The sequence below is a fragment of the Nyctereutes procyonoides genome, unplaced genomic scaffold (assembly GCF_905146905.1).
Source record: "Nyctereutes procyonoides isolate TBG_1078 unplaced genomic scaffold, NYPRO_anot_genome, whole genome shotgun sequence".
NCBI lineage: Eukaryota > Metazoa > Chordata > Mammalia > Carnivora > Canidae > Nyctereutes > Nyctereutes procyonoides.
In genome coordinates, this window is record NW_026575044.1 from 39,950,807 (window position 1) to 39,965,539 (window position 14,733).

Below are 14,733 nucleotides of genomic sequence, written 5' to 3' on the forward strand. Positions count from 1 at the left end.
CTACTCTCTTCTTATCTCTTTCTCTCTCCTTTATCCTCCACTGAATCCTTTCTTTTTGTGAACATGTGCAAGTCTCTTCCATTGAAAAAAATAAGTAAATAAAAATAAGGTAGGCACCTGGGTGGCTCAGTCGGTTAAGTGTCTGCCTTGGACTCAGGTCATGATCCCAGGGTCCTGGGATGGAGCCTAATGTCTCCTCAGCGGATGGAGCCTAATGTCTCTTCAGAAGGAGAAGAGCAAGTCTGCTTCTTCTCTCCTTCTGCCTCTCTCTCTCTCCTCTCTCAAATAAATAAATAAAAATCTTTAAAATAAAAGAAAAAGAGATTAACCCTTGCAGTAAATATACATGATCCTTACTAACTGCCACTGTTTCATTTCATCCCTTTAGAGCCAAACTCTTAGAAAAAGAAATTTTCCTATTTTCACCCTGCACTTCTTTGTAACCTTTTACGATCTGGAAGTATCACCAGTTAAGTGTCCAACTCTTGATTTAGGCTCAGATCATGATCTCAAGGTCCTGAGATTAAGCCCTGCCTTGGGCTCTACACTCAGCAGGGAGTCTGCTGGAGGATTTCTGTCTTTCTCTCTTCCCCCGCTTGCACATTCTCTTTCTCTGTCTCTCAAATAAATAAATAAATAGAAAGCAAGCAATCTTTCAATAAATGAGAAATATTATTATGGTTAAAGGTGATGATATTCAACATCCAGGAACCAAAGCTAGAAGTCTGGGAATCACTCAGCCTTTCTGCTTCCAAGTGATATATACAATATATTCCTCCTTTCCTTTTCTCTTAGTTCATGGTGACATTATCACTTTGTTTGATCTGTTGCAATAGACTTTTAATTATTACTGTGCCAGGAATTGTTCTACTCATCAACCTTTTGTTCTCACTTATGCCAAAGTGATCTTTTTGAAATTTAAATCTTGCTTTGCTAGTTGTTCCTAAAATCTTTTGTCTTTTCATTGTTTGCAAGATACAGGTCAAACTCCTCATGACATAAAGAATCTTTGAGTTGGCACTTACCTGTCATTATAGTCTTACTGCTTTGGACTTTCTTATGTTATCTCATGCTTTAGCCTTATTACACTACTTTTATTTCTTTCACATATGTTAATTGTTGACTATCTACTATAGGCCAAGCACACCTGAGAATATATAGCACAAAATAAGACTTACAAGAACTCTACCTCTTAGAGATTATATTTTTATGGTGTAGATAAACAAAAAAAGCAAATAAATGAAAATAGTATGAAGAAAATACAATGTGATAGTTTCTAGGAATTGGTGTGTTATATAGGGTTCTAAGGAAAGGTCTCTCTGAACTAATAATATTTGAGCCAAAGTGAACCATCCATTTAAAGAATAGGAAGAAGTATGGTCCAGGCAGAAAAGATGATAAGTTCAATACCCTTATTCTAAGAATAGTTGATAGCCATTGTAGTATTTTGAGCTGTGCTGGAATGTGTAATTTATGTTTTTAAAAGACCATTCCTACTGCTGTATGGAGAATGCTTTTGAAAGAGGGAACAGTTTAAAAAGGGAGATCAACTAGAAGGCTCTAGTCTTTAGGCATTTGTGGTAGTAGAGCTAGAAAAAATGGAAATATAGAAGGCAAGAGTTGGTGATGAATTGGATGAAAAGAAGGAATCAAGAAAGACTTAGGCTTTTTAATTTTAACAGTTGAACATATGTTAATATGTTTTGACACTGAGATAGGAGCGATTTGTGAGGGGAGGGAAATAAAGTTGTCTTAGATATGTTAGCTTTGAAAAGTATATTAGATATCTAGGTGGAGGGGCAGTCTGGGTGACTCAGTGGTTTACTGCCGCCTTCAGCCCAGGGCCTAATCCTGAACTCCCTGCATGGTGCCTGCTTTTCCCTCTGCCTGTGTCTCTGCCTCTCTCTGTGTGTGTGTCTCTCATGAATAAATAAGTAAAATCTTCAAAAAAAAAAAAAAGATATCTAGGTGGAGATGCCAAATAGTCAATTATTATAGAAGTCTGGAGCTCAGAGGATAGGTATCAATTCAGGAGTCCTACACATAGAGCTATATGCAGAACCTGATGAGATCAGCTAAGAGAAGAAAAAGGGCAGAATAGAAAAGGAATCGTAAGGAGCCCTTATGTAGTCTGACATTTGAAGGTCAGGTAGAAGAGGAAAAACCAACAAAGGAAACCAAGAAAGAGCAGCCAGAGGAGTCATAGGAATGCCGAGAGAGTATGGTATTAGAACTCAAAGAATATTGAAAAAAAATGAGGAAATTGTTTAATATATTGAACTTTGTTAAGATCAATAAAGATAAAGACATGAACACTGTCCTCTGAATTTTACAGGATAGACGTCATTGGTTACCACACAAAGCAGTTTGAATGGAATGGTGGAGATAGAAGCCAAATTGAAAAGTCATAAAATGGATAGTAGAAGAGGCAGTAGAAGAGACAGTAAATATAGGCAGCTCTTTTAAAAATTTGTGAACAGAGATTGATGGTAGCTGAGAAGGGATGTGAGATCAGTAGAGGATATTTTAGGAGAGGAGATAATAAAATAGATTATGATGATGATGGGAATGATTCATTTGAGAGCAGGAACCTGTTGAGGCAGGGAAGAGATGAAATAATTGAAGGAACAAAGTCCAGAACAGAAGTGGATAGATTTGTGTTTTGATTATAGAGACGGGAATTAAGACATGATGATTATTGGTGTGGCTAAGTTCATAGGTTTGGGGGGAAAGATGAGGAAATTTTATTCTAATGGTTTCTATTTTGTCACTTAGAGAGTAATCTCTGAGAATGGAAAAACCAACTTAATAAGTTTGGATCATTTGGTGCAAGCAACTTAACTAGTTGCAGGACCTTGGGAAAATTAACCTCTTAGAACCTTAGTTACCATATCTCAAAAAAGGAGCCTCACTGTAGACTAGTATCTTCTGGTAATGATTAAAGTAGGTATTATATCACCGTGGAATTTTGTTTATCTAGTTTCATATATTAGAATTCCCATCAGCCTTAAGTCCACTGTTCTGGAACAATGTAAGTTATAGGTTAATAACCAAAGCCTTATCTTTCTGCTTTTATCTGAAATACTCCCATTTTTCTTATTAGTTACTTCACTTTTTTTCCATCTATATTTTTACTTTCTAGTCTGAAAATGGCACTGAATAATCTATCATATCATTGGGCATGGATTGGATTTAGAAGGTTTTATAACTCCCTTTAGAGATCTTACTATACAAATAATTCAGATTACATTCTAGGACTTCTATAGTGAATAGCTCTATTAGGATCCCAGGATAAAAACCGTGGGGAGTTTTGGCACCGATTTGTCTTACACAGTCCATAAAAATGAAAGTATGTATGTTTGTAACTTTTTTTCTTTCACAGAAATGGAAAAAAAGCTGAAGGAAGAGAGAGAAGCTCGAGAGAAGGCTGAAAATAGAGTTGTTCAGATTGAGAAACAGTGTTCAATGCTGGATGTTGATCTGAAACAATCTCAGCAGAAGCTCGAACATTTGACTGAGAATAAAGAAAGGATGGAGGATGAAGTAAGAAAAATATACTGGTTTTGTTCATCTTATAAAAGAGGAACATAAGTTAGGACCAAAGTCATATCTGTAATTTAAACAACATGGAGGAGATTTGAATAAAATAGCCTGTTTGTGTTTACCTCTGTAAGGTCATCACTATATCCTTACCTTCTAGAATTTTCATCTATAAATGGTTATTGAATATTCATACCACATGGTCTATACCATTTTGCACTATGACAGTACAACTCTATAAAAGTGTCATAGCTTGTCCCCTGAAGAATCTGACCATCTGCCTTTTTTTTTTTTTTTTTTTTTTTAGATTTATTCATGAGAGACAGAGAAAGAGGCAGAGATATAGGCAGAGGGAGAAGGAGGCTCCCTGTGTTAAGCCCGATGTGGGACCTGGGATCACAACCTGAGCCAAAGGCACTCACGGAGGTGCCCCTGACCATCTGCTTTTTAAGAAAAACAAAACCTTTATTGTAAATTTATCTTATAATCCCAAAGAGGAGCAATTGCTCCTAGATTTTGTTAAACCACAGTCTTGACTGATTTAGATTGATAGAAAACACAGGGTGCACATTTAGAAAGCAATAAATAAAAAGAAAATGACATTATATCCTTGTGGTTATTATATATATATTTTAGAAATCACTTATAAGATTGAAAGTAATCAATTTACTGTATAAGTTAGAGACGGGAGAAAGAAAAGACCAGAATAATCAGGAAAGACTTCTTAATTTAGGAGGAAGGAGATATTACCATTATCTAAAGATTGAGTAAGACCTCAAAAGTTAATAGTTTGAGAGTCAGAAGCCAGCATTGGTAAAGGGAACATTATCAGTGATGATGATAATAAAAAAGTGATTAAGGAGTGAAGATAGGTAAGTGAAAGACAAAAAAGGACTTGATATAACCAGAGAAGAAAAAACATATTGAGTAGTCATGGGAAACTTGGGGACCAAAGTATTGAAAATTAAAATGGGAGGCTATAGGTGAAAATACTCTTTTAGAAAATAAAATTAGTCTGGTAGTGTCCTATAGAAAGAGCTAGAAAGGAGAGATTAAAGGACAGCCCACATGCAGGAAGAAGATATGTTGAAAATTTAAAAGATAATATTCAGTCATTTCAAATGACTTGGCTTGGGTCATGATCTTGGGGTCCTGGGATCAAGCCCACATTGGATTCCCTGCTCAGGGAGGAGTCAGCTTCTCCCTCTCCCTCTGCCCGGCCCCCTGCCCCCCGTGCGCTCTCTCTTGCGTGCGTTCTCTCTCTCTCTCTCTCTCTCTCTCTCAAATAAATAATCTTTTTTAAAAAAAGGTATGTTCTTGACTTCTATGGAACTTTCAGCCCAGAGAGAAAGATATTACAAGCTTAATTACAAGCATGACTTATATTTAAAAAGGAAATACTGTACACTGTAGGAGTGTTATGACTAATCACATGGCCAGGGATGGGGGTGGAGCAGTAAAGAAGGCCCACTAAACTTTAGAGGATTGTAGACCAGAACAAAAATAATTATGAATGAAAAGGTAAATTTAAATACCGCTTAGGAATGTCCCTCTAAAAGTAGCTTTTATAGCCACCTTCATGTTGGTGCAGAAACCAGATTGTTTTCCCCAAGATCTCATATCTGAAATTTGGGGGTTAATTTGACTTAATAGTAAATGCTAGTAATAAATAATGTTGCAACAATGGAGACTCTTTAGAATACTAATATTCTCTGTATAACGCAGTATAATGCACTTGAGATTTGGTTAGTATTCTTTCAAATAATATTTAATAAATTATTAGTGAGATTTAAAGGGGTGGCTCAGTCTGCTAAGCGCTAACTCTTGATTTCAGATCAAGATCTCAGGGTGTTAAGGTCAAGCCCCAAGTTGGGCTCCATGCTGGATGTGGAGCATGCTTAAGATTCTCCCTCTGCCACCCCCACTCCCAACACTCTCTCTCTCAAATGAATAAGTAAATCTCTTAATAAATAAATAGTGATATTTAAGATCCCAATTATTTTTCTCATTTATAGGTTAAGAATCTATCCCTGCAGCTGGAGCAGGAATCAAATAAGCGACTGTTGTTACAGAATGAATTGAAGACTCAAGCATTTGAAGCAGACAATTTAAAAGGTCTAGAAAAGCAGATGAAACAGGAAATAAATACTTTATTGGAAGCAAAGAGATTATTAGAATTTGAATTAGCTCAGCTTACAAAGTAAGTCTAAAATAACATTTTTGTTTCTTTTTTGTGTTCAGCATTGCTTATATTTGATATTTTATGTGTGTAGAAATAATGTATTTGGAGTTTGTGAAACAAAGACTTTAGAAAAATGCATTTAGATTTGAAAGAATTTACTTGCAAAGGTTTGCAAGGGATCCTTAATAAATAATAGAGATTTTTTTTTTAAAGGAAAAGGGAGATTATCAAGGCTACTGACTTTACTGTAAAACTGAAAGCTAGAGTTTTCTCATGTGATTTTTCATACCCACAAGTCGTGTTTCTTCACACTAGAATTACAAAAATCAGGGATAGGATCAGTACCTTATGGGAAATGTTCAGTGTTTCTTTATTTTAGAAATTAGAGTTAGGCAAAATGACCTTGTGTTTGTTTTGTTTTGTTCCTTTGGTTCACATCTCAGAATGTAAAGTACCTTTTTTCTTCTTCTCTGCTCTGAGAGGTGATCTGTTCGCTTACTTGAAATGGAGACAAATGAGGTGTCATTATTGCTTTCCGAATTTGTATAAAGATATGCTTCAGAAATTTAATGTCAAAGATGAGTATATCTTCTGCCAACTCATGTGTTTTTATTTCTTCTGGATTTATATTCTGTCTTCGTTTGCCAGCTTCATTTACAACTTAGTAATTCTTGAAAAAAAGTGTCAGTTTTTGTTCTGTTGGATTTATATTAGCAAAATTATTTTCCCTCTCTTAGAGCCATCATTTTCACATAACATGGTTTATAGTTTTCTTCTCCTAAAATAACTTTCACTCAGCATTCAGTGAACATTTATTATGTCCTTTTATCAACCATATGCCTTGGTAGATGCTGAAAATACAAAGCTATTACTGTCTAACATGAAAATCTAGCAGATGCAGAAGGAACTGTTTATCCTTGAAAATCTGTGTTTGTGGATTGCATTGTGTTTCTGTTTTATCTGTTTCTATGTGAATTGTGTTTGTGTGTGTATTATATATATGTAGGTGTGTCTGTGTTCCTCCTCCTCTATCCATTATTGTTCTTGCCTTTTGTTCCTTACCTGATTTTTCATTTCCAACCCCACCCCCATGCTTTATTGGACATCATGTATAGTATTTTATGTATATATAATGTATAGCATGTATATTATTAATATTTATTAAATATTTTCATATCCCCTTTTAATTGCTTACTTTACTACATAAGACATTTAAAATGTATCCCTAAGAATGTTTTCTCTATTAAAATTCATCAAAAAAAATTTTTATTTTTGCAACTTGGATTAATCCACAGTTAATATTCTCCTGAAAGTCACCTTCAGTAGAAGACAGTTCCCTCTACTTTGCACAGTATCATTTTATAAGGAGCAAAATGGAACCAGACAGCCTGTCCTGATCAGATATAATAAAAGTCATACTGTATAATGAAGTATGATTTTTAAAAATAATTCATTTTAGTAAACCTTTTTATTTTTAGCAAGTTTAATAAATAAAGAATAATATAAAGCCTAGTGTAAATAGCATTCATTTACTATTTTCTCTTTGACCTGAAGACAGTATAGAGGAAATGAAGGACAGATGCGGGAGCTACAAGATCAGCTTGAAGCTGAGCAGTATTTCTCGGTAAGAATCATTTTTAACACCTGGCTTAAAACAAGGTATTAAGATTTTTAACATGAACTGTGACTTTTTTTCAAATGATCATGAACTGATTTTCTCCCCCTTTTCATATCCCCATCTCTCCATTTCATTTCTAAATCTGAGTTCATGGTCTGTGTAAGTTGTAAAGAAATGACCATTTTTGTGGAACATTTCTAGAATTGCCATCAAACTAAAACTGTATGTAAGATTTTGTTAAGGGTTTTGTTTGCCTGATAGCAAGCTTGGATGGTTGGAGTATCAATATTTTCATGTGTGGTTCATGTATGCGCATTACATTTGTAGGTATAACTGCATACAGTTATAGGTATAATTAATGCTCAAAAGCTTTGGTCTAGTTACCTCTTTGTATGCACTTTATGCATCTATTTTGCTCTTTTCTCCATAGAAGTTATTCTAATTCTTACTGGCTACACGCCAGGTTATTTCACTACTACTATTAACATTTATAGCCAGTGTTTTGAGATTTTTATTGAAGCCTCTGCATTTTTTGTTTCTTTTGGTTACCAAGTTTATACTCCACCATTTCAACTTAACATTTATCTAGCTTCTCCATTACTATTAACACTGGCAGCCACTTTCCCTACAGGTCTTAGTCAGTGCATTAAATGAGTGAATTTGAGTTGTGCTGGTGAACATGTCGTAGAAACCAAGTAAACAATATTAGAAATAATGATTTCCTTAATAAAGAATCTGAACACTAGTAGAGCTCTACAGAACTTTCACATGTTCAGAGCTTCATGCTGTACTCTGCTCATCTCCTAATAAACATGGTGACTTTCTTTCTATCTTTTGCCTATTTCCTTCTTGGTTTGTTAGACTATCACTGAAATATGTTTTTAAATTAAAAAAAATTCAGTATTATTGAAAAATCTTTCTCTGGGTAGAGATTAACCTTAATTGTTCAAAGTGTGTAGTACTGACTTCTGCAAAGTGGGCTATAATATAGCCTATAATCCACACTTTCTTGTCTATACTTTCACAGAGTAATCATCTAGTACCTCCTTTATTTATATTCCTATTGAAATATATGTGTTTTTCCCCTAGAGAAGTGCTACTTCTTAGAGGGATAAGTAAGTTTACAGTGTAAAAGTAATTCTCCATAGCTATTTGCTAGACTTCACTAATTTTTCCCCTTATCTTTTATACCAAAAAGTATAGTTTATTTTTTTTTCAAAAAGGATAGTTTAAAAAAAATGTGAAATGAAATTTACTCTGTTAAAAAAAAAAAATTTACTCTGTAACCACAGCACCCTAACACAATATGGGTTTAATCCTTACTTGTATCTGTTAAACATCTGTTGATGGAGTTGCCAAAAGCCAAATGAATTTTGTAAGAACCATTTTTCTATAGTAAGTATATATTATTTCTATGTTAACAGAATGTTTGATAAATCTTGTTTGTTATTTTATTCATGTCATTCAGCCACCCACTTAATCCCCCTCACTCAAAAAGGGAAGTGATTTTTTCTAACATTACTTCAAGAATTGATCTTTTATTTTTTATTTTTTATTTTTTTAAGAATTGACCTTTTAAATGAATAGTGCTTGCTCAGTTTCTTTATACTGTTTTCCCAAATCAATATAATATTTAATGTACTTGAGATATAATTTCTATATAATTACTTATAACCATTTTAAGTGTATGTGTTGATAAGTTTAGGCAAATGTGTATACTGTGTGACCACTACAACAATCAACATATAAAACCTTTCCTTCACCATAAATTCCCAGTGGCCCTTTGCAGTCCATCTTGCCCACTTACCTCTATTTGTAGGTAACCACTGATTTTGTTTTCTGTCACTATTAATTATTTTCACCTGTTCCAGAATTGCATGTATGTGAAATCATACAGTATACGCTCTTTAGCATCTGTTTTTTTTTTTTCCACTCAGCAAAATATTTTTTAGGTGTATCATGTTGTTTGTATAAGTAGTTCATTCCTTTTTATTGCTCAGTATGAATATTCCACAGTTTTTAAAATTCATCTGTTGATGAACCTCTGGTTGTCTACAGTTTGTAATAAAGTGCTAATGAAAATTCATGTATAAGATTTTGTGTGGATATATTCTTTCATTTGTCATGGGTAAACACTTGGGAGTAGAATTGTTGGGCTATATGTTAATTGTTTATAAGAAATTACCAAATTTTTTTTTTTTTACTACCAAATTTTTTAAACTCATAAACAGTTATTTCTTGTAATCACTTGTTTTGCAGACACTTTATAAAACCCAGGTAAAGGAACTTAAGGAAGAAATTGAAGAAAAAAACAGAGAAAATTTAAAGAAAATACAAGAGCTACAAAATGAAAAGTATGTCCATTTTTCTTTAGCATAAGAATCACTATTACATCAAAGCATTCTTTAAGTTTAAGATAGAGAGTAGATGTGCCATTATTCTGATGAGAATGGTATAACAAATCTTATTAGGCTAATTTAGAACAAAACAAATTAAATTTAGAGTAAAATTTCTCTTTATGGTGAAAAAATAATACATTAACACTATGGCTATTGTACAGAGATTCACTAAACTGACAGTAAGTTGTTTTCAAGGGTCTTTCAATCTTTAAACATCTACTTGTATATAAATAGTTCATGCTGTATTTACAAGTCATTATTTTTTGCTAGGTAAAGGTATTTAAGACCTCCCTCTTAGTTTAAGGCAGGTTAAATTCCATTGCATGTATGCTCAGGGCCTTAGAAGGAGAAAACCTAAATCTATTTTAAGTATAACAACTTCTCATAGCTAAGTGGAACACACACTAGAACTAGTTTTCTGACATTTTTATATTTTCTTTCCATATACAAATTTTTAAAATTTAACCATTTTATTGCTGAAACAAAGAAACACATTAAATATTAAAATGTGCAGCTTTATGAATTAGATGACAAATATTATTATAATTACTACCCATGAAAGAGACAAAACCTTGCTATTTACTTTAGAAGTCCACTGTATTCCCCCTCCTAATTATGCCTTCTTCCCTCTCTACCACTAAAATAATCACTATCCTGACATTATTTGTCAGAGGAATGAGATCATTCCTATATAGTTTTCTTCAGTTGTACTAATTTAATTTATTCCATTTCCACAGTTACTTGAACATTTTTGTCTTTCTGTGTTTCCTATAAATCAGTGGTTAAATCTAGAACTGTGCTGTCCAGTATGGTAGCCCCTAGTCTTATGTAGCCATTTATTAATTTTTTTTAAAGATTTTATTTATTTATTCATAGAGATGCAGAGAGAGAGAGAAAGAGAGAGGCAGAGACACAGGCAGAGGGAGAAGCAGGCTCCATGCAGAGAGCCTGACTTGGGACTCGATCCCGGGGCTCCAGAATCATGCCCTGGGCTGCAGGCGGCGCTAAACCGCTGCACCACCGGGGCTGCCCTTATGTAGCCATTTAAATTTAAACTTTAACTTATTTAAATGAAGTATAAAATTTAGTTTTTCAGGTGTACTAGCCACATTTCAGGTGCTCAATAGTCACATGTGGCTAATGTCTACTATATTCAACAGCACAGGTATAGAGAACATTTCTATCCTCATAGAAAGCTTTATTGGACATCCCTAATTGGGAATCTTAGTCATATTCAAATCTGATTTTTATAGAGAGGTGAAGACTACTTCATATATAACCTTATAAAATAATGTGGTTGCCTCTTTGTGTTGTTAGCAAATATGGACATTCAATGTTTATTTAGATCTTTAATTTATTTAGTGGAGTCTAAGGAGCATAGGTACATTTCCTGGCTAGTCTCTGTGACAGTGATAGAATCCTATTATAGTCTATTGCCTATCGTTTATATGGTGTCTGCAATGTAATATGCAATCCCATGTTGTGTGCATTCACTGTGAAGAGGACACCCAATCTACTACATAGTATATTATTTCATAGGGTTGTTACGTTTGCCCTTGTTTGATCTATTTGAAAGAAACATATTGATCACCACTAGTGTGTGTGTTTTATTATTAATAAGTTATGGTTCTTACCCTCAAGTACTGTAGAATCTAGTCATGAGACAGCTATAATTAAGGTAGGTATCTATGACAAAGTGCTAGGGATTGACAAGGTGATGTCTCAGAAAGCTTCACTCTTTAGAGTGAAGAATGGATTGGAGGCAAAACAGGGGATACAGGAAGTGGAATTATGTAGCCTTTGGAAAATCTAGATGTAAAATTGTAGTGGAAGTTGACAGTAAAAGGAGAGGCAAGTACATGGGGGAAATAAAAGGAAGTTAGAAGCAATTGGACTTGTAGATTTGGGAGTGTGGGCATAAAAGTTGGGAAAAATTCAGGTAGGTTCTCAAGTTTCTGACGTTGGGTTGATGGTAGCGTACTGGTCCCTGAGTTATGGAATGCCAAGTCTGTGAAATGAGGGGAGACAAGGTATTTCCATTTCAGATCTATTGAGTTTGAGGTGCCTATGGGATGTCCAAAAAAAATGATTTTGTAATTGCTTCAGAGCTGTGAGAAAAGATAAGGACTTGAAGCTGACTTGACAGTCACTGTATATTGAAACAGATTGGAAGACATGAGATTTGTTAAGGTGATTGTGTATATCAACGTTTATAAACTCATGAACCTATAGTACCATACATGTAACTGATTTGAAGCTAGTTGGGTATATTCGTTGTGTAAATTGTGAGTATTATAACAAACTAAGGAGTTTATCTCAGTTCTAACCACTTGCTGCCACATGGTAACACTGATCCAGTATTTCAAAATCTGGTTTTTCAAGAGAAGCCAGAAATCTGAATTTTTACGTAAAATGGCTCAAATCTATTTTAATTGTGTATCTGGAGAGAAATAGAGGTACACTTATGTGGACTCATTTGACCCTCTCAGGTAATAAGTTATAACTCCTAGTGTAAGATGAGAAGACATAAAGGCTGGCTGGCGATGGACTCCTAGTGCCTATACTTTTAAAGGACAGAGAAAGGGAAAGTAAAAATCACCAAGTAATAGAAGGAGAAAAGCAGAGTTAAGATTACAAAAGATAGGGGAATAGAATACTTCAAAGAAGACAAAGTGATTTAAAGTACCAAGTACTCAGAAAGGTCAAGTAAAAAATAAATTGTCCATTATATTTAAGGTTGTTAGTTATCTTCTTGAGAACAGTTCCTAAATAGTAATGAGAATGGATACTAAAGTGGATTGAGACATGAATGGTAAGGGTAGAAGTGGAGACAGAATGTAGACAGTAGCCACATTTACCTCCTTACTGTTCAACAAACTAGTCAGTTACTCTCCTGCCTCAGAGCTTCTAGACTTGCTCTCCCCTCCACCTGGAACATTTTCCTCTGAGTATCCACATGGTGTGCTCCTTCACCCCCTTCAGGTCTAGATCTAAATGTCATCTCAGAGGGGGCTTCTATGAATATCCTTAAAATTGTACAAACATTTCCCACCCCATTTCCTTGTTGCCCAGCTCAGTACTTCCTTACCGGTTGTATTTTTCTCTGGAGCACTTATCCCTTCCTAATATAATATAGAATTTGCTAACTTATTTTACTTACTATTTTTCTCTTTCTGCTAGAACTTAAGCCCAGTGAAGGAAGGAATTTTCAAATGTTCTGTCCTTAACTCTGATTCACTGCTATTTGTGTAGCACCTGGAATTGTACTTAGAATATAGTAGATGGTCAGTAAACATTTGTTAAATTAAAAAATTCAAGAAATGTAGTTGTTGAGGCAAAGAGAGCAGTAGCTGGAGAAGGTGAAACAGAGCTATTTCTTTTTAAAGATAACAAATTGGAGCATATTTAAATGAGACATGGAAAGAAAAGGAAATCAGAATGGGAAAAGTTGCAAACATCTATACATTTATTGAAATGAATGTGAGCACTTTCTATGGGCTGGAGACTTCTGGGCATTTGGGATATAGCAGTGAACAAGAACAAAGCTCTTTATAATCTTATAAGCCAGAAGAAAAAGGAGTTAATAAACTGATATCATTGAGAAGGTAAGGAGAATAAAGGTGACAGATTGGCATTAGGCATCAGTAAAGACAGGTCTTTTATTTATGGAGAGTCGTGAAGGAAGTCTGGATGGTTATAGTTGCAGACAGTTTTACCCTGAACCGTCTCATTGTTTCTTGCTTTCTCTTGCACAGTTGCATAGCCAGGGATAGAACTGTAATTTGGGATAAATAGGTTTTCTGGCATTTTAATATATAACTTAGATACTTTTATCTGAATTTGATACAAAGCAGTAAGCCCAGGTAAGAATATGTTATCAGAAAAAAAAAAAAAAGAATATGTTATCAGTCTGAAGCCTTATATTATAATAGCTCAGAACCACGCTCTTCCCTCCCAGGATCATAGACTTACCATTGGCAGTACTCCTGTCCTTTCCTAATGTACTAACTTCCCTACACTTTGAGACAGCTATTTTGTATCTTCTCCTTTCTCCTCAGATCTTCAGCAATCTGTCCTCATCCTCACATGCAAATGGCCTTGCTTCCTAGATGTCAGAGAACCTCTACTCTGTCCCAGCTTCACAGCTACTAACCTATTTGCCTCTGTACCTATAAATCCTGCCTGCCTTCTGATTGATATAAATGGGCAAAATGTGCTTTTAACTAAAGGCAGCCCCTCAATCCCATCCCTTCTGTTTACTTAAGAATATGATTCCAGGAATCCTTACCTTTTTTAGGAAATTTTTTTCCTTTGAATGGTCATTCTCATTAGTATTTAAACATAACAGGTAAATATTTCTGTAAAAAATAACCATCTTTTAAATGCATATTTGCTTCCAGCTATACAGTCTTCTTTTTCTGCTTCCTTTTATAACAAACTTTTTTTTTTTTAACTTTAAATTCAGTTAACATATAATGTATTATCGGTTTCAGAGGTAGAGGTCAGTGATTCATCAGACTTATATAATACCCAGTGCTTGTTACATCACGTGCCCTCCTTAATGTCCATCACCCAGTTACCCCATCCCCGCACCCCTTTGTAGCAAACTTCCTTGAAAAGCAACATACCATTTATCTTTAGGTCTTTTTTTCCCTTTCTGTCTCTAGCTCATTCCAGTCAGACTTCTGCATTCATCACACTACCAAAGTAACCCTACTCTAGGTCACTGATGACTTCCTAATAGTTAAAGACAATAGTCAGTTCTCAGTCCTTATCTTATTTAACAATGGCAGTTGACATATTTGATTACTCTCGCTTGACACAATTTCTTCATTTGGTTTCTGTGACACCATGTGGTATTTTTTCCGTATTGAATTGGCTGCTCTTAACCTCCTTTGCTCCTTTGTCCCTTCCCCTCTCTGAGACCTTTAAAATTTGGAGGGCCCAAGGGATCACTCTTTCCTTGTTCTCATCCAGCTTCATAGCTTTAAATA

The 14,733-nt window shown here is 34.7% G+C and overlaps 1 protein-coding gene across 4 annotated transcripts in view; it reads left to right on the forward strand.

Moving 5' to 3' along the window:
* ROCK1 (Rho associated coiled-coil containing protein kinase 1) overlaps positions 1-14,733 on the forward strand; it is a 145,878-nt gene that overhangs the window by 106,852 nt on the left and 24,293 nt on the right. For all 4 annotated transcript variants that reach the window (XM_055323997.1, XM_055323998.1, XM_055323999.1 and 1 more), the window contains 4 exons: positions 3,383-3,543; positions 5,556-5,740; positions 7,277-7,346; positions 9,600-9,694. In XM_055323997.1, the coding sequence (XP_055179972.1) occupies positions 3,383-3,543; positions 5,556-5,740; positions 7,277-7,346; positions 9,600-9,694 (511 nt within the window). The remainder of the gene's footprint in view (positions 1-3,382; positions 3,544-5,555; positions 5,741-7,276; positions 7,347-9,599; positions 9,695-14,733) is intronic.